We start from the raw sequence: 25,789 nt of genomic DNA, 5'->3' as shown, positions 1-25,789 counted from the left end.
GCCACTATCCTCACGTAAAGTACTAGTATTTTGTTATTTCCTTACAGTAGTTTTAAAATCACAATAGTAGATGATCGTAATCATTGCATTCATAACATTTTATCTTTTTCTCTTAGCATCTTACCACAAGAACATTTCTCTAATTTCTTATGGAAATTATAATTTAAAACAGCCACACAGTACTCTACCTGTGTTGGAGTATGATGGTCTAATTTTAATTTTTTTACAATCTGAAAGTAGTAAATGAATAATTTGTCTCTTATCAACAGCTATATTTATTGGACCCTACTTTTATTTTTATGAACTTTCATAATGAGGGTAATTTAAAATGTTGATGATACTTGCTTTTTGAGTATCATTGTTTTATACATAAAAGGATAATGTGTAGTTCTGGTACATATCTATAAAATATATTGGGAAATTCCCTATAATACTATCCCTTTCAAAGGTAATCACTGTTAACTGTTAGATGTTTCTTCAGATTTTTTTCCTATGCTTAGATTAAGTCATTTGTTCATTCAGCAGACATACATTTTACAGTGTGCCAGGTACTGTTGGTAAACCAAACCCTTACTATAATTAAGACATATTTTTGTTCTGTGCCCAAACTGTTGGATTCAGTGTTCTACTTGAGGTTTTGGGAATCGTTAATATTTGGTACTTAACTTTCAGAGCATTTTACACTTATTTGAGATGTGTGGATAAATCAAGATTTAAACAAACTGCTGTTTGATTTTTGGGACATTGTGTTAAAAATTATCTTGTAAACCTTTTGACTTTGGCATACGATAAGCATAAGATTAATTACAAAACCTGTATGGTTGACTAGATATACTTGTTAGAGATAAATTTGAAGTTTTAAATTCAACCCAATATGTGTGTATATATATATATATATATATATATATATATTTTAGGTAGCAGTCGTCTGATAAGTACATCCTCTTGGCGAGATGGACAAAAATTAGTAAAGAAGATCCTGGGGCCTGCACCCAGAGTGGAGCAAAAAGAGCGAAGAACAGCATCAAGTGATAGAAGTGGAAGAGAAAGAACTACTAAGTCTGGTGAGTAATTAAATTATTAAATTGTTTCAGTAATTAAAATTGTTGAGAAGAACAATTAAAAATTGCTTGTGTAAGTACTTAGAGGAGGTGAAAGTACTCTTTTGAGAATGCTTTAAGAATTTGGTTTGTAATTGTGAATGTAGCTCATAAAAGAAGAAATGTTCTATTGGGCTTGTCTATGGATAATTTCCATATATAGATGTTATGGTGACTTTTATTAAGAGTTCTGTTTGTTATATTAATTATATTTAGCTGTCATGTGAATAGAAAAGCATCATTTAATTAGATTTTATTAGACTTTTAGAGACCTTAAGGGAATTAAGTCCAATCTGTCTTACCCCTCTATACACAACACAGGCACCCATTCACAATGTTGGGGTTTTTTATTTGACAGATTAGGAAGCAGGACCCAAGAGAGAAGTGCTTTTTCTCAAGGGTGTGTACATTAACTGGGTGGCAAAATTCTATCTAGGGTCTTACAACTCTTTGGTTTGACCCTCAAGTGCATTGCTTTTCTCTTTTTGAAGTGTTTTAAGTGCTCTTTGAAATAACTACTTACTTTTTTCATAAACACTAATTTTGGGAAATGAAATACAAATACCTATAGGCCAGCTTTCCTTTTCATTAACAATTTGCTTCAATTAATTTGAGCTTCTAGAATGGATTCAGTAAGAAATGCAATTACAACTATAATTAGGTATATATAGAAGTCAATATATACTTTGCATTTACTCCTCTTCACTATCCTCTAGCTTGTAAATAAATTCATATGCATTCTCAGTTTAAAATTAAGTCACATCAATGTTTAGATTATAAAATGATTGTTTTTCTATATACTTAATTTCTTGTCTGTTATTCATTGGAGAATTGTGGCAGCTTAACATTGTTGGTTTTTAAACATCTTTTTTAGGGGCTTAGGGATGGAGAGAGATAGTAACATTAAATATGCATGGGAGAGAAATAGTAACTCTCTATTAATAGTTAAATATTCACGTCAGCAATAAGATCTATCTTTACTTCAGAAATATTAAAAATGCATTTTTTAAATGCCAAGTATAGTTCTTTTTAAAGATTGAAATTATTCTTTTCTAAAAAAATGTTTTTCTTTCCTTCTCTAATATTCTTTAAACAATTTCATAGGATATTTAAATTTGAGTTTAAGATAAAGTGACATTCTCTGATTTTCTCCTCACTACAACAAATCTTAGGAATGAGTATAGGATTTTAATACATCACTAACAGTTCATACTTTGCAGGGGGTCATATTGGAAGAGCAGAATCTGATCCTAGATTGGATGTTTCACATAGACATCTTCCACGAAACTCAGAACGTTCGAGAAGTAGAGCTCGGTCTGAAAATAATACAAAGAAATTAGCTCCATCTCTTCCAGATAATAAGCAGGAGGAAAATACTACCTTAAATAAGGACTTTTTACCTCTTGAAATTCGTGGAATTCTTGACGACCTACAGCTGGATTCTGCAGTTCAGGCTGCAAGGCAAGAGACAGGAGAGTTACAGAATCAGAAGTCATCAGCACCAGTACAAGCTCCTAGGAGTCATAGCCCAGTAAAAAGAAAACCTGACAAAATAACAGCTAATGAAGATCCACCTGTTATTTCCAAAAAGCGCCACTACGACACAGATGAGGTACGACAGTACATTGTCAGACAGCAGGAGGAAAGGAAGAGGAAGCAAAATGAAGAGAAGAAGGCTCAAAAGGAGGCCACTGAGCAGAAGAACAAACGATTACAGGAGCTCTATCGGAAACAGAAAGAAGCCTTTACTAAAGTAAAAAACGTGCCCCCTTCTGAGCCGTCAGTAACTAGGCGACTGCAGGATACTTACTCCAAACTGCTGCTAGAAAAGACCTTGCTCGAGGAGCCGCCTCACCAACATGTTACACAAGAAACACAGGTAACGGTAGTGTCAAAAATGGAAAAGGAAGTCATTCGTGATCAGAAAAAGCTTATTTGCCATCATTCCTAATATTCAGGCATCTGCTCAGATAGTATTTGTTATAATGTTGACCTTTTCATGAAATTTATTGTATGTGAAGAGTAATTCGATAAACATGATTGAAAACAAGTGCTCAGTTAGCATTTCCTAGAGTGATTATTGCTGATCTCTGTTCATCTCATCATTGCTGTTCGTTACATCCTCGCCTAGTTTTCATTGTATTACTGAGCAGAAAGTTAGATTATATTAATAAAAGCCTATTTTTGTGATCTGTGCTGAAATTAGAGAATATCCTACTGTATGTAATAATTTAATGAGTATTGCTGTTGTTTTTAAGAATAATGTTGAGTATGTACCATGTCCCACAGACTGTTTCAAAGGTTTTATAGGCTAAAGCTTTAGTAAATCCTCATAACCCTGAGAAGGTAAATGCTACTAGTATTTCTAGGAGGTTTAGAAAACGTACTTACTTCAAATTATGCAGTTAGTATTAGTTGCCTTTCTTGGATTTCAGGTATAATTTTGCTGTTAATTGTAGTGGCTGCTTAAGATAAACTAAATCTGAACCGGTTTTATTTAAGAGAAAAAATCCCCACATTTCGTGATCTTTGTAAAGTTGAAGTGATTTAGTATTTGTCTTATATACTCCCTGAGTATATCTTTGTGATAGGAGTCACATAAATTCGATGTCCTTTTCTCCTAGACCAGACCAGGGTATCAGCCTTCCGGAGAATCTGACAAAGAAAACAAAGTACAGGAACGTCCCCTAAGTGCATCTTCCAGTAGTGACATGTCTCTGTCAGAACCTCCACAGCCTCTTGCAAGGTAAGAAGGGGAGAACGAAAGATGGTTAAGGTCCTTTTTTTCCATGAAATTTAGTATAGTGGTCTATGTGCAGTGAATTTTGTTGACTGACTTTCTGCATGAGCAAGAAGTTTATTTAGAAGTCAGTTGATAACTTCTGATGGGTACTTAAGCATGGTGTACAGCTATACATATGCATACCCTATTCCGTTGTTCAACGTTTCCCTGTCCTTTCATATCCAGTGTAAACTGACGTTGGAAGCACTCTTGTTTTCTCTGGACTAAACACACAGCAAAACTGTGTTGGATGAATGAATCACAGTAAAATTAATATTTTTAAATATTTGTGGTGAATAATTTTCAAAAGGCATGTTTGTATCTATTACTAATCAAAATTTCTTCATATGACTCATTCCAGTTTATCCATTGTACCTTTCAAAAGCTATATTTGGATATGCATGTGAACATATGAACAGGGACTAGGAACAAGGACTAGATTGCTGATCAAGGACTATTTTACCTTAAGCTTTCTTAAGAAAAATTTTTTTCTTGCTGTAATATATTGTTTGCAATGAAGTAAAAGTAACCTGTGTGTGGAATTTGAGGTGATTTTGAGTTGATATGGTTTTAAATACTTGAATCATTTCAGGGAGAGAAAGATTTTGAAACTCTTCTTTGAGAGCACACAAATAAAAATCAAATCACTTTCCAATAATGGGTTAATACAGATGGTCCTTTCACCCCATTCCACCCCCCCCCCACCCCGAAAGAATAAGAATACTGGTAAAGGTAGCTAACATTTATTGAGTACTTGTTAGTTTCCAGGCAGGGATCTAAGTACTTTGCGTATGTTATCTTATTTAATTCTTGTAATTTCTTTAGTTAGGTACTCTTGTTATTCCCATTTTACAGAAGAGGCAATTGAAGCCTTGAATTTTAACTTTCTAAGAGGTCAAAATATTAGTGGTAGAGAGGGATTTGAACTTAAGCAGTCTAATTCCAGAGACCTGTGCTTTTAACCACTCTACACACTGCCTCTCAGTAAGTTCCATATGATTTATTTAAGGTTGTAAATACCTGTCAAATTTTAAGCATAAATAAACTTTAAAAATTTTTTGAATTTGAATACCTTTAGGTAGGTGTACTCTCCAGATCATCTCAGTCCCATTATTATTGTCAGACATACTCTGCTAGCTTCCTGTCTTCTGTTTTACCTTTCCCTGAATTTCCTTCTAATTCTAAATAACTTATGCAGTCATAGAAACAAACCAAATGTAAAACAGATCTATTATTATTACCTTGCATGTGTTCCTTTCCTTTTCTTTTTAATATCAGATTTCTTTAACTTGTGATATATAATCTATGCCTCCACTTTTCCCTCTACCCATTTGTTAGGTTCCCATTTCTGTTAGTAGTTTCAACATATCTCAGTTACTTTATGCTTGGAAGCATGGCATTTCTTTTCCTTGCCCATGTCCCATGTTCTTCATTAGCTACCTGGGAGACTACAAATTATATATCTCACCTTGAAGACCTAGCTCAAAAGCCACTTTCCTTGGCTAGCCAAGTTTGTTTTCTATCCACACTCTATTGAACTTTTCCTATGTTTATATTAGTACTTATGACATTGTATTTTGACTACTGATTAGTCTCTCATCCCTGCTAGATCTTGAGAAACTAAAAGAGTAAGGATTAAGTCTTAACTGGATTAACTGGATTTTTTCTCCTTGTTCCTCTAGCATCAGCATAGAGCCTGGCACATAATTGGCATTCTAAATACTTGAATTTACAGATCTTGGATTTTTACTTAGCAATATCTTTTATATTTATAACTTCCTCCGTATTCCCCTTACTACGAGCTTAGTTTGAGCCTCACACTTTACATTTTGTGGCACAGAATCTATGCACTAGTCTTCCTTCATTCCATTTTCATAGCAGCCCTTCAGTACAAAAGACTACAATATAACTTCCAACCAAACCTTTCATGACACGCTTTCCAATTCTCTTATCACTCTGCTTACCCTCCTCCAGATGATTCTTTTGAATTTAATTGGTAAGACTTCACATTTATCCATACTAGTTTGGTCAAGATTGCAGCCTGTCCAAATCACTTTGAATCATAATTTGATAATTTGTTGGGTTAGCCATGCCTCCTAGCTTTCTGTCATCTGCAAATTTGATAAGCATATCTTTATGTCATCATCCAAAAATAATGGACAAGGGGCGCCTGGGTGGCTCAGTCGGTTAAGCGGTTGCCCTCGGCTCAGGTCATGATCCCAGGGTCCTGGGATCGAGTCCCACATCGGGCTCTCTGCTCAGCAGGGAGCCTGCTTCTCCTCTGCCTGCCGCTCCCTGTTCTTGTGTGCTCTTGCTCTCTTGCTCTCTCTCCGTGAAATAAACAAAAATAATGGACAAGACCAAGGACAAAATCTCATGCTGTTTTTTCATAAGCATCTACTTAATAGTTAACATTGACCTTTCATGTTTTTATAATATCCCTTAATATACAGGGTGTCCATGTGCTGGAAACATACGTTATTTATAAAATGTCATCTGGGATATCTTTATTCTGTTTTTAGACTTTATGGACACCCTACTCCGTATTGTATATTTATAACTGGTATTCATAGTTTTGCATTGGTACTCATTGATGTTCATTAATTTTTTTAAATTGAGATTGTAATAATCTTATTTCTTCAGTATGTACAGTGTTAAACATAAACATTTATTAAATATTTGTTGACTAGAATAATGAATATCATGCCTATGTTAATATTTAACAATCTTAAGCATTTCTCTTTTATGTAACATTATTTTTATTTATTTATTTATTTTATTTTAAAGATTTTTATTAGAGCAAGCATGAGGGAGAAGAGCACAAGCAGGGGGAGGGGCAGAGAGAGGAGATAGAAGCAGGCTCGCTACTGAGGAGGGAGCCCGATGTGGGTCTCGAATCCAGGACCCTGGGATCATGACCTGAGCCAAAGGCAGACGCTTAACTGACTGAGCCACCAGGCACCCCTTTATAACATTATTTTTAAAGGAACAGGTAGAGCCAATGTTGTAAAGAATTTTGTTCACAGAGTTTTAAAGATTATGAAGCCTTCTCTTTAATTAATAGTTTAAAAGTATGTTAGTTGAAGAAAGCAGTTTGCATGATATTTGCATGATAATATTCCATTTTTATGAAAATAACAATGCCAAAACACATCACAAACAGAAAAATGTTTGGAAAGTTATAATTCTAAATGAAATATTAGTAGTGCCGCTTTCTCATTGTTTAGCTATGAGTGATCTTTATCTTTTTTATCCTCTTTTCCTGTCCTTTTTTCCCTGATGGTGAGTGTGCATTACTCTTATGAGAAAAAAAAAAAGTTAAAAAAAACTGGTGACTTAGTCATAAGTTACTGTGTTAACTAACATACTATGACTTTCATTTCCAGAAGGGACTTGATGGAACCTACATGGATGCAGCCTGACAGATTGAGCCCACGAGTCCAGAATTCTCAACCACAGCCTTTTGTTGGAACAGCTGGAAATTTGCTTTCCCATCTCTTGAGTCTAGAGCATGTAGGAGTTTTGCATAAGGATTTTGAATCTATTTTACCAACCAGAAAGAATCATACTATGGCCTCAGGGCCATTAACTTTTACACCTCAACCATATCTGACCTCACCAGCTGCTCATCCAGATGCCTTGTTAAAGCCTGGTGCCAGCCAATATAAGAGTAAACTGGATCGTATTGAAGCCTTGAAAGCAACAGCTGCTTCTTTGTCCAGCAGGATTGAAAGTGAAGCCAAGAAATTAGCTGGGGCTAATATAAACTATGGGTCAGTATGGAACGCCGAGTATGATGTACAGCAAACACCCCAAGAAGAGGGATCGTGGACCAAGGCTATAAGTCCACCTGTGAAAGAGGATACTGAAGATGTTTTCTCCGCCCGAATTCAAAAGATGATGGGAACCTGTGTATCTCATGCAACTTTTGATGATGATCTTCCTGGTGTAGGCAACCTCAGTGAATTTAAAAAGCTTCCTGAGATGATAAGACCTCATAGTGCCATATCAAGGTTCAGAATGAGGTCCCCTGGTCCCAAACCAGAAGGGCTCCTGGCACAGTTGTGTAAGAGGCAGACTGACTCTTCTAGCTCTGATATGCAAGCGTCTCAAGACAAAGCCAAATTGTCTCTTGGTTCCAGCACAGATTCAGTTAGTGAAGGTCCTCTTCTTAGTGAGGGCAGTCTCTCTGAAGAAGAGGGAGGCCAAGATGGACAGCCCCCACTGAAGGTAGCAGAAATCTTAAAGGAAAAGGAATTTTGTGCTGGAGAAAGAAATGGTTATGAACCCATCAAAGAGTTTCAGAAGGAAGCTGAAAAATTCTTGCCACTTTTTGGGCACATAGGTGGTACACAAAGCAAAGGACCATGGGAAGAATTGGCAAAGGGAAGTCCACATAGTGTCATTAATATTTTTACAAAGTCATATCAGTTGTATGGAAAAGGTGAGAAAAATAAGTAAGCCTTGTGCTGTTTGTATGTTATTTTAAGATAAATCATTTAATAATTCTGTACAAGATAATACTTAAGTACAAATTTTCATTTGTTCATTTATGAGGATAATAGAGACTTATTATCTAAATTAATATAAATTATCTGTAAGCTTCAACTAAAGTATTGCAATTTCATTATTTAAATTTCATTTTTTCATTGTTACTGTCATGAACCAATAATTGATTAGTAGTTGTAGAAATTTTGGTCTAATTTAGAGAAATTCATTTGTGGTGTTCGAGATAGGTATGTACCAAGTGTATGCTAGACTTTCTGTGACCATAGTTATGTGTTTAGATAGAAAATAAGTATATTAATACAGAGATTTGTGAGTCATTGGGAACATAGTGGTCAAGAATTGAGAGGGGCAACTCTAGTAACATTCTAATATGAAAACTATTACTGCTTGTCAAAACTAATTTTAAAAATAGACTTTGCTCTTGATCTTGGGGTTGTGAGTTTGAGCCCCACATTGGGTTTAGAGATCACAAATAAAACTGAAAAAAAAGTAGACTTTGAACAGAAATGTAGCTACATATATTTGGGTCATAAAACAACTGATTTCTAAAGTTTCTTTCTTACCTCTGGAATCCTGCAACACAATTTTCCTTTTCTATGATAAGCACAATTCCTTCAAGTCCCTTTCTCTTTTCTTCCTACTCTAGGTGGATTCTACCCATTTTATGCTAACCTAACTTTAGAATTTCCAGGTTAGAGAATGAGGCTGAGCCTTAAGTCAGTTATCAATATGCTGTGGTTTTTTATTTCCATTCTACATAGTAAACAACTTACTTGATAAATGAATTGATTTCATCTGTTCATCTTATGCCTAACTGGGTATCACGGTGCATTTTCCTAGAATTTGTATTTAGCTACTTTGTTACGATCTTGTGCAGACCTATACATGCTGTCGATCTCTTTTGTTAACACTTATTCCTATAGGTGGTAATTTTAAAGTTTTTTTGATGAAAGCAAAGTGCTTTTAAATCATCCTCTTTTTTTTTTTTTTTTTTTTTTTTAGATTTTATTTATTTATTTGAGAGAGAGTTAGGGAGAAAAAGCATGAGGTGGGAGGAGAGGGAGAAGCACGCTCCCGCCGTGCAGGGAGCCTGATGTGGGGCTATATCCCAGGACCCTGGGACCATGACCTGAGCCGAAGGCAGATACCTAACCGACTGAGCCACCCAGGCGCCCCTTAACATCCTCTTTTTTTTTTTTTTTTTCCAGGAGAATTGTGTTTTTTCTTAAATCCTATTAGATTTTCATTAAGATTTTATGATTATACTGAAATACTTTGAGTTGAAATGATATGTTATCTAGGATTTGCTTCAAAATAGAACTGGGAGGGGAATGAGAAATGAGGAGAATAGGAACTTTAATTGAAACTAGAAGGTCATGTGTCGATAATTGTTAAAAGCAGGGTGATGGATACCTTGGTTTCATTATGCTATTTTCTCTACTTGTATGTTTGAAAATTCCCTAATAAAAAGTTAAAAATAAATTGTTAGATATAAAGGTAGATTGAAAAGCACTAATAAAGCAAACTAAAATGTTCCTAAATCCATGTTTTAGTCTGCATGTTGTGGAATGCTTGGCTTGTAGTTTAATTTTTGTTTTAAAGCACATTTCAATAACTACTTTTGGCAGGATTTGAAGACAGGTTGGAAAGAGGAACCTCAGCATCGCGGCCTTTAAATGCCGTCACAACCCCTCTAAGCAGTGTTTCGTATGAAGATGATTTTGTCTCCTCTCCAGGGAGTGGGACTTTGACAGAAGGAAAATCAGCTCTCGATCCTAAGTAAGAATATGTTGACAATATGGGATAAAATCCAAAGAGAGAGAAAAATTTACAAATGAGAACTGTGGTGTGACTATGAATCAGTTTTGTTTGTTTAAAGATACACGTAGAGGCTGCATAGCATAGAGCTTATTAAGAGCATGGGCTCTGGATCCAGACTGTCTGGGTTTAAATCCTGGCTCTCCTGATATTGTTTGTCTTCGGGCATATTACTTAACCCCCGTGCTTCAGTTTCCTTCTCTGTAAAATGGGGAAAATAATCATGCCTGCCTCATAGAGTGTTAAGAATATTCGTTGAAAAACAAAGTACTCAGAACAGGGCCTGGCACACAATAAGCAGAATATACATTGTTAAGTCCATCTGAGAATCCCTAGTAGAGGATGGTATTGGGAAACTCTCCCATGGTATACTAATACAAGTAGATTAAGTAATGGTTTTCGGTGATAGAATCGAGGATGACCAGATAGATCCTTGACTCCATGACCCCAAGTAAATCAATACATTTTTTTTTTCTAATTGGGAGAACATCTAAACTTTTGCAAGACTTTAAAAATAACATTATTACAGTATTAGTATTTACTGGACACAATGTGCAAGGCACTGAGAGAACTGAGGGGACTTTGCTTTCATAAGCTCCTTCTTATAGTAGCCTGATGTGGTAGGTATTTTTGTTACTGTTCCTGCTTCAGAGAGGAAACTGAAGCATCCAGGTTATGTTACTTGTACAAAGTCATACAGTAAGTGAATCAGACTTTGCCAGAGAGAATTTCCTCCCTAAATTTTGTTACCATATAAAGTAATCTGTAATTACCCACATTTGATATAATTTTCTTCACAAATTACAAATTATAATCCATATAAAATTATTGGGTGATCTTTTAAAAATTAGTTCTATCTGGTTAGACTTATGAAAATAGTATTACTAAAATTAAAGTGGGCAAAGTATAGTTTTAAATTTTGAAATCTTAAAGAAAAGATTAAATTTTTAAATAAAAATTTGCAACAATTTAATTGTGGTAACATTTAATATCACCAATCAAAATGATTTATTGCATTTTATTTCTAGGTTGAAGAACATATTATTGGGAGGAAAATAATTATATGAAATGATGTATTTGAATGGAAATTGAGGCCACGTTTTCCAGTATCCAACATTATAATTTTTCTTTTACGTGTTTGAATTATCCATTTTTTATTGATTTTACTTCAGTAAACAACTCCCTTAGATTTTTCTCAATAATAAATTGAACCATAGGGAACAATCCAAGCTTATGGCAGTAAGAAAACAAAAAAGAAAAGTGGAAGGCATCTTCGATTATAGTTATATTCTCCTTGTGATTAAATAGATTTTAAAACATTCGTAGTTTTAGCTGTGCTTTAAGGCTTTTTATTTCATTCTTTAACCACTATTGCTTGTTCTTTGACAGTATGGGTGGTAGCAATTTGGGCATTCAGGAGGACCATTCCAGCAGAAGGTCTGCCTACGATCTGTCCTCTGTGGATGTTACCTCCCAGCATTCATCAGGGGCCCAGTCTGCTGCATCGTCTCGTTCATCTACTTCTTCTAAAGGGAAGAAAGGAAAAAAAGAAAAGATAGAATGTAAGTGGAATTCTACGTGGTGACTTTTTCTCTTACTAATTATTTTGTGGTAGTGATCTAAAGTTATAATTTGATTCCATAAGAAGTTAGATGAATTTCTTTATGATAAAATGTGATTAGTTTTCATACTTATTTATCATTACAACAATACCTTTTTGATATGTAACAGTATAAATCCTTTGCTTAATACAAAAGGAATACATTTGCAATGATAAAAAATTAAGGATTATGGGGCGCCTGGGTAGCGCAGTTGTTAGGCGTCTGCCTTCGGCTCAGGGCGTGATCCCAGCGTTCCGAGATCGAGTCCCACATCGGGCTCCTCCGCTGGGAGCCTGCTTCTTCCTCTCCCACTCCCCTGCTGTGTTCCCTCTCTCTCTGGCTGTCTCTCTGTCACATAAATAAAATCTTTAAAAAAAAAAATTAAGGATTATAGATAAACAATTGTAAAGGAAGTATAAGTCCCCATTGATCCTTCTGCTCAGAGATAACTACTATTAACATTTTTGGTGCCTGTTTCTCCAATTTTATGCATAAAACTATGTACACATATACACCCCTTTATTTAAAAAACAGAAATGAAATCATTTAATTTTGCAACTGCTTTTAAAAAAACTTGTACAGTATATCCTGCATATCTTAAGTATAATTAAAAGTACTCAAATTTCCTTATTTCTGAAATAAAGATGATATCAATAAATGGTATCAGATACTTCATATGGTAATTTTGGAAGCTTATGTAAAATTAACAGATATAATGTATACATCCCAGTACTTGGCCACAGTAGCTGGCCTTTGGCACTCTTAAGTATTTTTGAGTGATTGAGGAGAACATCTATCAGTCCCTTCAGTTCTACTCCTGGCTATACTTTTCTCTGTAAGCGTAGAAGTAAGAAGATACAGTAATCAGGCAAAGCCTCTTAGACTCACAGGATGCCCCCTAGGGGATGATTTTGCTCCCAAAATTGTTTTTTCTAATTGTAAAAATTGTTCATTGACTTAACAACAAAACAAACCAGAGGGGGAGGAGAAATCAGTAAAAAAAAAAAAAAAAAAAAAGTAAACTATTTAAAAATTAAAATCACCTATAATCTCTCTACTTAAAGATAACCAATGCTAATGTTTTTTTAAACTTTTAACAATTATGGTAAAATATCCATAACAAACTTTACCATCTTAACCATTTTCAAGTGTACAGTTCAGTGTCAATAAAAAACATTCACATTGCTGTGCAACCAATACAGCCATCCATCTCCAGAACATTTTCATCATCCCATACTGACACTCTGTATCCATTAAACAATAACTCTTCCTTCCTCCCATTCCCCTGCAAACCACTGTTCTACCTTCTGTCTATGAATTTGACTACTCTAGGTACTTTACATAGTGGCATCATACAACATTTATCCTTTAGTTTGGCTTAGTAGCATAATTTTTCAAGTTTCACCTGTGTGGTAGCTTGTGTGAGAATGTCCTTCCTTTTTGAGGCTGAATAATATTCCATTGTATGTATACACCACATTTTGTTTACCCATTCATCATTTGATGGACATTCTTGTTGTTTCTACCTTTTGGCTATTGTGAATACTGTTGCCATAAACATTGGTGTACAAATAACTATTGGGAGTCCCTGCTTTTAAGTTTTTTGTGTGTATAACCAGGTATGGATTTGTTGGATCAAATGGTATATCTGTGTTTAACTTTTTTTTTTTTTTTTAAGATTTTACTTATTTATTTGACACAGAGAGGGAGTGAGAGCAGGAACACAAGCAGAGGGAGTGGGAGAGGGAGAAGCTGGCTTTCCCGCTGAGCAGGGAGCCTGATGCGGGGCTCAATCCCAGAATGCTGGAATCATGACCTGAGCCGAAGGCAGACGCTTAACGACTGAGCCACCCAGGCGCCCCTCTATGTTTAACTATTTGAGTAACCGTCATACTGTTTTCCATTGTGGCTGTGGCATTTTACATTTCTACCAGTAGTGCACACGGGCTGCAGCTTCTTCACATCCATACTAATACTTGTTTTCTTTTTCTGTTTTTTGTTTTGTTTTGTTTTTTAAGTAGTAGACATTAAGATTTTTAAGTAGTAGACATGTTAAGATTTTTAGTAAGAATCCTTCCAGATAATTTGTAGGCATATGTAAACAGGAAATGTTACATGTAAGGGACCACATTTGTTTACATGCTCTTTTGTTCTGTCGGTGGGTTACAGATCTCTTTCTCTGTCAATAAATATGGATCACCCTTGTAATGATTATCTAGTGTTTTATTATTTTAATATATTATAATTTATTTAGTAAATTGTTAGACATTAGGCTACTCTTATTTCTTTTTTGAAAAATACATTGAATATCCTTATAAATGTATCTTTATGCATTAATCTGGTTCTTTAAGGTAAAATTCTAGAAGTGAGATAATGGGGCAAAGAGTATGTCATGTCATGTTTAGAATTTGGGTGCATTTTCCCAAATAATCCCTCAGAGAGCTAATTAATGCCACTTTATACTCCCAATATGAGAATGCTAGGAGAAATTACTGCTTAATCCTTAACCTAGTATAACTCTCTTGCAGATTGTTCTGAAAGTTTTTGGTGGGAATTAGACATCATTTTACCAGCACTTCCCAGTGTCTGTCTTTTCTTGTGAAATACTGTTTCAGTTGGATAAGCTATTTCATAAGTGTTCTGAGTATAAAAGAGCTCCATGGTTACATAAATTTGGGAAATGTTTTTAGAGTGAAGCATGCTTCTTTTCTACAGGATTTATCAATACTCCTAATAGGCTAATATGCACTATTTATTTTAGGATGAGGATGAGGCTGTAGTATGAAGTGTGAAGTATTTTCCAAATTTATTTGACCACAGAATCATTTCTTCCATCAGCATGTTAAGGCTTTTGAATTCAGCTGAACATATTTTGGGAAATGCTGAACTTAGTTCTTTTATTTTGCAGTTGTTTTGCTTTGTTTTTTTTAGTGTCTTACCTAAGTTTACCAACTAGTTATTGGTAAAGCCTGAATTATGACCTCTGACTCCCAAATCCAGTTTACCTTACTATAATATACTGTACAACTTAAAATATGATATATTGAATATGAGTATAAGCAATGAGTCAATATAGGTTTTTAAAAATTGTTATCTAGAACATAATTAGATGAAGTCTAGGTAGTGTTTTGTGGTTTTCCGTTTCCCTGATCCCCTCTCACAATGCGTTAGAATACCTCTGTGTATTGTGCTTTATACAGCATTATCTAGAACTTAGTTTCTCCTTTATCCCCAAGTTCCAAACTTGGTGTAGTTTTTGTTGTATATGCGCCATCTGGTGGTGAGAAATAGTGTCGGCCTGCTCTGTACAAAAACTTTCCAACATGGTTGCAAGTAGTTGGTAGATTAAAGTGGTAATCATAAGAAAAATAATTTTTATCTTAATTTTAAAACCTATAAATATACTTTTATTTGGCAATCTTTTATTTATTTATGATTTTATTAATTTATTTGAGAGAGAGGGAGAGTGTGAGCGTAAGCAGAAGGAGAGGCAGAGGAAGAGAGAAAGAGAGAAGCAGACTGCTGAGTAGGGAGACTGGTGGAGGGCTGGATCCCAGGGACCCGGGATCATGACCTGAGCTGAAGGCAGATGCTTAACCCACTGAGCCACCCAGATGCCCCTTATTTGGCAATCTTTTAAAGTAGGGGCAAATACTCCCTTTGTGTATGGGTCCCTTGGTTGGAGTTTGGTTCTTTCTTGCATAGACCTTTGTATTGTCTACAGTTTTTGGTTGTTTGAAATCAAGAGCAATTTTTAAAATTGTGTATTTATTTTCAAAGATTAATATTAAATGAGTAAAGAAATGCATTTTTATTATGAGAAAATTGGAGATACCCAGTGTTAACAACTTGCTTTTAGTCTAGGGATTATAAATAGATTTTAGTTATAGAGTCCATTCAGACTGATTGATAATCCTTTAGATTATTTGTGTGTTTTGCCCCCCATGGTGGTAATGCAGTGAGCATATCTGATTCACAGTACACATCTTTACATAGCTTCCTAGGATGAATTACTATGAATGAGATGAATTTCTGAGTCAAAAGGGATAAAAAATTATTTCTATGCATACTTAAGTTGTTCTCCAGGAAAAATATATCAGTTTACACTCCCATGAAAACACTGTATGAGGATCCTTTCCTGTGTGGGCTGAATAACACTCAAGGCTTTATTATTTTAAAAATATTTGCTGGGGCGCCTGGGTGGCTCAGTCGTTGGGCGTCTGCCTTTGGCTCAGGGCGTGATCCCAGCGTTCTGGGATCGAGCCCTGCATCAGGCTTCTCCACTAGGAGCCTGCGTCTTCTTCTCCCACTCCCCCTGCTTGTGTTCCCTCTCTCACTGGCTGTCTCTCTCTGTCAAAATAAATAAATAAAATCTTAAAAAAAAAATTTGCTAATCTAATAATGAAAAGTAGTATCTTATTTGAGGTGGTTTTCATTTCTTTAATTGTTAATATTTTTCATATTATGCCTTTTCACTTTTCCTTTTTTAAACTAAATTTTAATGAAAAGTAGTTATCCTATTACTGTCTACAGCAGAGTATAGCATAGTGTATTTATTTGTTAGTTTATTTTTTTATGTGGTAAAATATACCCAACATAAAATTTGCCATTTTAAATATTATTTTCTTTCTTTGACTTTGTTTACTCTTTTTTTTTAATCCAAAATATGTTTATTGGGAGTGTCCTACTCATCTTGATTCAGGGTGCTTTTATTGCTGCTCCTGTCTGAAGGAGCATCCTTCTGTAATCCTTGCTTTTCTGCCTGTGGGCTGGCAGAAAACAGTGGAGCAGCCAACACACAAAATTACCGTTTGTGCGTGGCTAAAGACAGTGCGGATTTTGGAGCCTCCTGGGCATTTCACGCCCATGAAGTAGGAGTTGGGGCTCTTCCTCTTGTGCTTCCTCTTCTCCTCTTCCAAGCAGGTGAAGGAGGTCCTTTGTGAGGAGCATGTTCTCGTGGGGAGGTCATCACCACCGGAAAGCTATTTACACTTTTGGGGTTTTTTTGTAGGCTCCATATCCAGTGTGGAGCTCAACACAAGGCTTTAACTCAACCCTGAGATCAAGACCTAAGCTGAAATCAAGAGTTGGACGCTTAACTGACTGAGCCGCCCACTTTTTTTTTTTTAAATTGAAGTGTAGTTGACACACAATTACATTAGTCACAAATGTACAACATAGTGATTTAACAACTATAATTATGCTGTACTTACCGCAAGTGTAGCTGCCATCTGTCACCATGCAGTGCTATTACAGTACTATTGACTATTGACTATTGACTATGCTGTACCTTTCATCCCCATGACTTAGTCTATAACTGGAAGCCTGTACCTGCCACTCCACTTTACCCATTTTGCCCATCCTCCTACCTGCTTCCTCTTAGGCAGCTACCAGGTTGTTCTGTGTATCTGTGGATCTGTTACTGCTTTGTTCTTTTGTTTGTTCATTTGTTTTGTTTCTTAAATTCCCACCTATGAAATCAAAAGATATTTGTCTTTCTCTGTCTGACTTATTTCACTTAGCATAATACCTTCTAGGTCCATCCATGTTGTCACAAATGGCAAGATCTCATGTTTTTTATGGCTAAATAATATTCTGTGTCTGTGTGTGTGCGTGTGTACCATGTCTTCTTTATCTGTTCATCTATTGATGGACACTTAGGTTGCTTCCATGTTTGGGCTATTGTAAATAAAGCTGCAGTAAACATAGGGGTGCATATATCTTTTCAAATAGTGTTTCAAATTAGTGTTGAGTAAATACCCAGTAGTGGTATTAGTGGATTGTATGTATAGTATTTCTATTTTTTACTTTTTGGGAAACTCCATACTGTTTTTCACAATGGTTGCTCCAATTTACATTTCCACGAACAGTGCAGAAGGATTCCCCTTTTTCTGTATTCTGACCAACACTTGATATTTCTTATCTTTTTGATACTAGCCATTCTGACAGGTGTGATGTGATACCTCATTGTGGTTTTGATTTCCATTGCCCCAATGATTACTCATGTTGAGCATCTTTTCATATGTTTGTTGGCCATGTGTATGCCTTCTTTGGAAAAATGTCTATTCAGGTTCTTTGTGCATTTTTAAATCAGATTATTTGGGGGGTTTTTTTAGTGTTGAGTTGTGTCAGTTCTTTGTATATTTTGGATATTAACTCCTTATCGAATATATCCTTTGCAAATACCTTCTCCCCCTTATTTTAACCATTTTAAGGGTACAGTTCACTGGCATTATGTCTTTTTTTTTCCACACTATTTGCAACCATTATCATCATCCACCGCTGGAACTTTTTGGTCATCCCATGCTAAAACTCTGGGCCCATTAAATAAACAGTGCCTTCCCAATCCTCTGTTGTTGCCCCCCTCCCCACTGCACTCCTGGTAGCCACCATTCTACTTTCTGTCTTTGACTTCAACTAGGCAATTTAAGCGTTGCTAAGTGTACCGTTTGGTGGTATGAAGTACATTCATGTTGTTGTGAGGCTGTCACTATTGTCCATCTCCAGAACTGTTTCATCATCCCAAGCTGAAACTCTGTTCCTCTAGGTGATAACTCTCATTTTCCTTTCCCCCTTGCCTCTGGTAACAAGTATCTACTTTGTGTCTCTATGAATTTGCCTACTCTAGGTACTTCAATTAAGTGTATGATCATACAATTTGGTCTTTTTGTGATTGGCTTATTTTAGCATAATATGCTTTAAGATTCATCCATGTTGTAGTGTGTGTCAGAATGGCCTTCCTTTTGGGGTGCCTGGGTCGCTCAGTCAGTTAAGCATCGGACTCTTGATTTCAGCTCTGGTTATGATCTCAGGGTCGTGAGATTGAGCTCAGCTGTGGGCTCCATGCTCAGTGCCTTGGCTTGGGATTCTCTCTCTCCTTCTGCCCCTCCCTCCCTTACCTCTCGTGCACTCTCTGTCTTAAAAAAAATAAATAAAAAGAATGTCCTTCCTTTTTAAGACTGAATAATATATCATTGTATGTAAATACCACATTTTGTTCATTTGTTGTTGGAGGACACGTGGGCTGCTTCCACCTTTTGGCTACTGTGAATAATGCTGCTGTGAACATGGGTTTACGGCATACTTGTTTCCTTTTTCATTTTCTTTTCTACATTAGAAATTTTTTTGCTGTCATTAAAAGGTATATGCAGTTCTTTTTTTCTGCGTTTTAAAATGTAACATATTTTCCCATGTTGCTGTTGAAACTTAAAATCAGGCTGCACTGGACTTAGAGCCATGAGGCCTGTGTTTATGTTTTATTTCTCCTCTGTGACCATGTATCCTCTAGCAAGTTATGTAGCCTTACAGATTTCTAGCTACCTCATCAGTAAATTGAGCATATGTATTCAGTTCATAAGATGTTTAAGAGCGATAAGGTGTAATATATGTGGAGTGCATTTTAAATTACAAAGTGCTAGTTAATGTTCAGGATACTGTTATCTATGTAATTTAGACAACTCTTCACTTGCTGGAGAATTAGGTCAAAATTTTTTAAATTATTAAGTTGTATATTGAATATCATGCATAATTTTTATTTCAGTAATCTTCTTAAGATACTTCTAGAAGTGAGATTATTCTGAGTCAGAGAATATGAGCAGTTTTCAGAGTCTGGCTACATAGTTCTTGTCATAAAGTTTTTCAAAATGAATGTGTAGTTCAGTTGGCATTTGATACTATTTTTCTACCAGCTCTGGGTTTTATCATTAAAAGACTTCTCTTTGGTTACTTCTTCATAGGTATAGAGTAGTACTTCATTCTTGCTTAGTATGCTTGTCTTTTTTTTTACCATTTGATTTAAGAACAATTTATTTTTTAAGAGTAAGTGGGGGGATGTTATTGGAAGAAACTTTATTCTTAAATGGAAACAGGATGAACCACTTTATTTTATATATGAAAAATAACTTTAAAAAAGTCTGATCTGCACATTTTATTACTTTATTGAAATATAGGTATCAGTTATTTCTCCGTAGCTTCTGACATTGGGAATCAGCTTTATAAGAAATTTGCTTTACTAGGGCTGGATTCACTCACTGGAAATGTTCAGAACTCACTTCTTGATGAGGAGAAAGTACACTCTGGCTCGGAACGAGGAAAGAAATCTGGGACCAGTAGCAAACTTTCTGTTAAAGATTATGAGCAGACTCTTGACACTGATAGCATTTTGGAGGATCTTTCTGGGCATTCTGTGAGGTAAAGTAATGCATATTTTATATCTTAATTCATATTTATTTTTTTAATTTAATTTTATTATGTTATGTTAGTTACCATACAGTATATCATTAGTTTTTGATGTTGTGTTCCATGATTCATTGTTTGCATATAATACCCAGTGCTCCATGCAATATGTGTGTAATTCATATATAACTAAATTTATAATATCACTGATGTTCAGAGAATCCATTCAATAAATTGCTGTATTTTCTGAATAGACTTTGTAGTTTCATTCATAGTTTGGGTCTTTATATTTTAGAATATGGTCATCTCTCACCTAAACTATTACTGCCCCTCTCAGGAATACTCTACCTCTAGCAAAATCCACCTTTCTATTGTAAATGCCATTGCCACTGTTGTTATCTTGAATCAATCCTTTGACCAAGTAACTGCCCTCCTTAGGGTACCCTGGGAGCTCACAGCTACTCTGTAGATGAACTCCCAAAAACTTAACTTTATTTGAAATGTTTCATTAGGCTACCATAGACTGTCTCATTTCTTTTCTCCATGCGTTTCTTCTCATCTGTTCATCCACTCTTTCAACACAACTACTTAGCATCCTTTTGTCTCATTATCTCATTATCTATTCTTCCTGTGAACTTTTCTCTCCTCGGCTTATTTGATGACTCAGCAGATTTTGAATTATCTTATATTGATTACTGAGAGCTTGCATACTCTTTTTTCCCTTCCTTTTAATATCATACAGTATTATACACTGAGCCTAATGCTTATATATGACCTTTTGCGATGGCTTCATATGCAGTTTCTATTCTTTTGTCTGCATGACTTTTTATCTGTTGCACTAGTTTTCTCCTTCTCTAAGTCTAAGCTCTAAGAAGACATGGATTATTTTTTTCTTTTGAAACTAACTGTTTGCTTTTTCTAGTACAATGTCACAGATAATCATTTTTAATGCTTTCGTGTTGTAAATCTTACATTGTTAATACCATCATTGCTATATTTGAAATTGAAGTTTAATTTCTTTGTCAGAAAACTTTACCTTTCTTTGGAGATATTCTGATGATTTATTTGGCAAAATCTACAAAGTTAAACATTTCTAAAACAGAATCCACAGCCAAATAAGTTTGACAAATGCCCCATACTATAGAATAGACTTCCCCCACCACCTTCCTCACCTAGGATTTGAGGCTTTGATGAAGAGGCGTTCAGATTTTTAAAAAAATATTTAACCTATTTTTTCTTTGCTTATTTGGCTATAGTCACTTTCTGTCCTTCTTATGTTTTGGAAAATTTATTAACATGGTTGGAATTATAGTTTTGGGAATGCTAGTCTAGGTGAATCTTCTCTGCAAAGCAAATAAAATTCTTGTAAAACCTTGTAAAAACCTTGTAAAAAGCTTGTAAAACCACAAGGTGAGATTCAGGCAGAGTACTTGGACTTGATATTGTGTTGGAATTCTTTCCTGGAAATCTAGTAAGAAACAGAAGTAATAAAATTCTTTTTATATTCCATAAACGAGGTTGTTGAACTATTAGAAACAGTAGTTCTCTAAACCATCAATAGTAAATTAAAGGTCACTGTAAACAAGTGAGTGCTTCTCAAGACTGCTTTTGTTCAAATATTTATATACCGAGTTTAAGAGAAATGTCTATCTTTGAAAACTATCTCCTGGTTTTATTAAAGCTGAAAGTAAACTTGTTTTACTATGTTAGAAATATGTTAACTGTGCTAACATGCTTTATGAAGTATCTTTAATTAATTTATTCAATAAATAAATGTTTAGTACATGGCAACATCTTTTTGTTATGAGAAACAGTAACTTTAATGAATCTAATTTGGGGCTAGACATGTGCCTTGTATTGAAATAAATATATTAAGAGTTATTCCAGTCAGACTGCTTATGAGAGGTTACTTCTTATTAAAAAGTTCAGGAAAGAACTATAACACTGAAAGGTAGATGAGAACAAATAAGTACATATAAAATACTTAGAGATGGTTAGTAGGAAAATAATTTTTTGCTGTGACTTTGGGTTAATAGCAATAACAAAAGAGTGGATTTTGTCATTTCTTAATTTTTAATATAAAATGATACTTTATCTCTTTCATAGATCTATTTTAAGACATTTTTATATGATAGTCTTGACCCTTACCTTTTATATACGTAAATTACTGGCTGTAATTTTATTGCTATATGAAGTCTATGTATTTTAAAAGGTTTTGCCTCATACTGTAATAAGTGATTCATTATATATGTACATTGTAGAAGAAAGAGTTAAGTGCCAATTTAATTGAGACTCCTTTTCTCTTTTATTGTTTTGGGCAGTGTTTGTGCCTAGCTCATTCATCACTGTAAGTCTAGTGATGAGAGAGAGATGTACTCATTCATTCATTCAACATGGTGACTATGTTGAATGATTAAGTGCCTGAATCACAGCCTTTTAAGTGTCAATAAAGAATGTAATGCATGCTGTTCTTATGAATTGTTTAGCTAACTCTTGAAGTAGTTTTCTTTTCTCTAATGTCTTTATGAAACAAAACTTCTAGTGTCTCATCAGACAAGGGAAGATCTCAGAAAACTCCAACTTCTCCCCTGTCTCCAAGTTCCCAGAAATTGTTGCAGTTTGACCTTCCAGGAACTTCCTTAGAAAGATCTAAATCCTTGGTAATAACGCCTCCATCTGTAACAGGATTTAAGCCTAATGCACCTCTTACCGATACGAACCTTGCTGCCAGCAGAACGACAGCAGAGATGGCCCCCACACCAGGCAAGTAGATCCACGCAGTTGTGATTTAAGATACTACTTTTGTCCCTTAAAATCCCTTTTCTTTCAGTCGAACTGTAGGGAAATGTTATCCCATCAAGTGAATGTGATTACTTTTTGAAGTATTAAAAATTGTGTGGGAAAAGAAATACTGAAAAGCATGACAGTTTGGACAGTGGTGATTTTTCTCCTTTTGCCAGCCCGAGTCAGAACACACCTGGAAAATGTACACTGTGCTATTAATAAATCACTGTCTTTCCTGCCACGGAAAGCAAACTCTTTTTAGTTTTTTAGAATGAAAAATGAATTTCAAAAATTTGAGAGGTCGTTTCATGTGAACTTTTCCATTTGACAGTCGTTTATGCCTTCTAGGTTCTAAGCGCTTTTCTCCTGCCGGCCTCCAGCACCGAATGGTGGCAGAACTCAGTTACCTGAGTGCCATTGAGGAGTCGGTGCGCCAGCTGTCAGATGTGGAGAGAGTTAGGGGCATATCACTTGCTCAGCAGGAGAGTGTATCTCTGGCTCAGATCATAAAGGTATTTGTGGAGCTTTCTTCTTTGGCTTTCTGTGTTTTTTCTCTTTTCTTTGCTATTTAAAATCGTTTCAATGATGAGGTCAAAAACCAAAAGCCAGCACACAAAATTTTAACCTTCCGAGTAGAAAAAAAATAGTCTGCCATACAACACCTATAAATAACCCAGGGGAAAACTGTCATGTAGAGTACAAAAAAGGTTAAACATAGAATATTTGGCAGCAGAACAATAATTCAGTCATTCTCTCTCAAATATTTCATTTTCCTCATTCTGTTTTTTTAAATGACTCTGAAAATCAGCTAATCAAGCAATTTTCAATATTTTCTTTCACTGACAAGTCAGAGATGACCGAGTTTTTGTTTTGTTTTTAATGCTTTATTTGTACCAAAAGAAGAGTTTCTGAGATCCAGATATTTGATAAAGCCAGGATAATGTGGACTTTTCCTTAGCTAACAAAAAATCCAGTAAATCAGTGCTCTTACCTGGAGTTGCTGTTGCTATCTTTAAAAAACCAAAAAAAAAAACAAAACAAAACAAAAAAAACCCTCCAAAACCCCCTTGGTGTTTACATATAATAAAATACACAGATTTTAAGTGCATAGTTTGATGAGTTTTGATCAATGTAACCACAACCCTAATCAAAATATAGAACAGTTCTGTCACTTCAGACAGTTCACCCACAGACCTTTTCAGTTAATCCCCTCTCCCAGAGGCAATTACTAGTCTGATTCCTAACCACCATAGTTTTTTTTGCCTGTTCCAGAACTTCATGTAAATGGAAAGATACTTTGTACTTTGTTGTGTTTAGCTAATTTTATGTGGCGTAATGTTTTTAAGATTCATCCATGTTGTTGTATCCATTGTTTTGTTCGTGTTGTTTTTTTGGCTGAGTAATATTCCATTGATCAGTATAACACAATTTGTTTATCCCTTCTCCTCTTGATGTACATTTGTATTGTTTCCAGTTTTTGGCTATTATTAATATTCCTGTTATGAATATTTTTACAACTCTGTGTTCAACATATGTTTTCATTTTTTTTTCTTTAATACCCAGGAGTGTAATTGCTTGGGTCAAGTAAAAGCATGTGCTTCACTTTATGTGAAACTGGTATACTGTTTTCCAAAGTAGTTATACTATCTTATACTCATACAGCAATCTGTGAGAGTCCCAGTTGCTCCACATTTTTGCTATCATTGGTATTTTAGGCATTCTAGTAAATGTGAAATACTATCTCATTGTGGTTTTAATTTGCATTTCTTTTATGGCTGATGAGGTTGATAATATTTTGTGTATTTACTGACCATTCTTATTACATCATCTTTTGTGAATGTTCAGATTTTTTGCCTATTTCATAATAGGATTGTATATCTTTTATTTATTGTAAAGTTCTTTACATATCTTAGAAACAAGTCCTTTTCAGGTATATTTCAAATACTCTTTCCCAGTCCTTAGCTTGCCTTTTAATTTAAAAAAAGTTTTTTTGTCTTTTCATTTTTCAAGTCTATCTTTTTAAGTGCAGAATATTTTCATTTTAATAAAATCCAGTTTTTAATTTTTTTCTTTTATGGTAGTGCCTTTTGTTTTCTAAGAAATCTTTGCCTGCCCTAAGATGTTAAGATACTTTAACAAAGATATTCTTTTATGTTTTTCTAAAAAGCTTTATAGTTTTGGCTTTTATACTTAAGTGTGTAAGCCTCGTAGTTACTTGGAATGTGAAGAAGGGACCGAAGTTCATCTTTTCCTCCATCTGGATTTTCAGTTATTCCGTCACCATTTTCTTAAAAAGACTTAACTTACCTTGGCACCTTTATCAACAATTAAGTAATCACTGATATGGAGGTCTATTTCTGGACTCTATTCTTTGCCATTAATCTGTCTATCCTTAAATGCCAATACCGTACTATTTTACCATGTCTTTAGAGTGAGTCATGAAATCAGGGTGTAATTACTTCCACTTTATTCTTTCTCAAGGCGGTTTTGTCTGTTCTAGGTTTTTATATTTCTGTGTAACTTTTAGAATTAGTTTGTCAGCTTCTACAAAAAAAAAAAAAAAAGACCTGGTTTTTTGTTTTTATTAATTTTGATATGACTGGCGTTGAATCTGTAGATCAGTTTGGGGGGAGAATTTACATCTTAACAATATGGCATTTTCAATTTGTGAGCATGATACCTTTTTCTATTAAGGTTTTAAAAATATTTCTCTCTGCAATGTAATTTTCAGTGTAGAGATCTTACACATTTTTAAATTTATTCCTAAATATTTTATGTCTCATGATGCTGTTGTAAATAATTTTTTCTCAATTTTGTTTTGCATTTGTTCTTCCCAGAATACCTTAAGATCATTCTTTGTGTGGAACTATCCCATACTTTGCAAGGAGTTGAGCATTCCTGCACCTCTCCCAATAATTAACAGTACTGCTGTCCAGTCATTATGACAGCAAAAACTTCCCAGACATTTCTAAGTCTCCCTGATGGAGACTGGGGAGGGACTTATAACAATTTGGTTAAAA

The 25,789-nt window shown here is 34.9% G+C and overlaps 1 protein-coding gene and 1 pseudogene across 4 annotated transcripts in view; one reads left to right on the top strand and one right to left on the bottom strand.

Annotated features, from left to right (window-relative positions):
* The window catches only part of CEP350 (centrosomal protein 350), a 150,504-nt gene that overhangs the window by 43,043 nt on the left and 81,672 nt on the right, over positions 1-25,789 (top strand). For all 4 annotated transcript variants that reach the window (XM_044387853.3, XM_026509152.4, XM_044387852.3 and 1 more), the window contains 9 exons: positions 918-1,064; positions 2,321-2,979; positions 3,725-3,846; positions 7,269-8,326; positions 10,020-10,170; positions 11,599-11,771; positions 19,826-20,000; positions 22,528-22,748; positions 23,118-23,281. In XM_044387853.3, the coding sequence (XP_044243788.2) occupies positions 918-1,064; positions 2,321-2,979; positions 3,725-3,846; positions 7,269-8,326; positions 10,020-10,170; positions 11,599-11,771; positions 19,826-20,000; positions 22,528-22,748; positions 23,118-23,281 (2,870 nt within the window). The remainder of the gene's footprint in view (positions 1-917; positions 1,065-2,320; positions 2,980-3,724; positions 3,847-7,268; positions 8,327-10,019; positions 10,171-11,598; positions 11,772-19,825; positions 20,001-22,527; positions 22,749-23,117; positions 23,282-25,789) is intronic.
* LOC113262699 (40S ribosomal protein S27-like) lies at positions 16,520-16,760 on the bottom strand (annotated as a pseudogene).

The sequence above is a fragment of the Ursus arctos genome, unplaced genomic scaffold (assembly GCF_023065955.2).
Source record: "Ursus arctos isolate Adak ecotype North America unplaced genomic scaffold, UrsArc2.0 scaffold_2, whole genome shotgun sequence".
Taxonomy (NCBI): Eukaryota; Metazoa; Chordata; class Mammalia; order Carnivora; family Ursidae; genus Ursus; species Ursus arctos.
The sequence above is the reverse complement of the archived record's forward strand: the minus strand, read 5'-3'. Positions and strand labels throughout refer to the sequence as shown.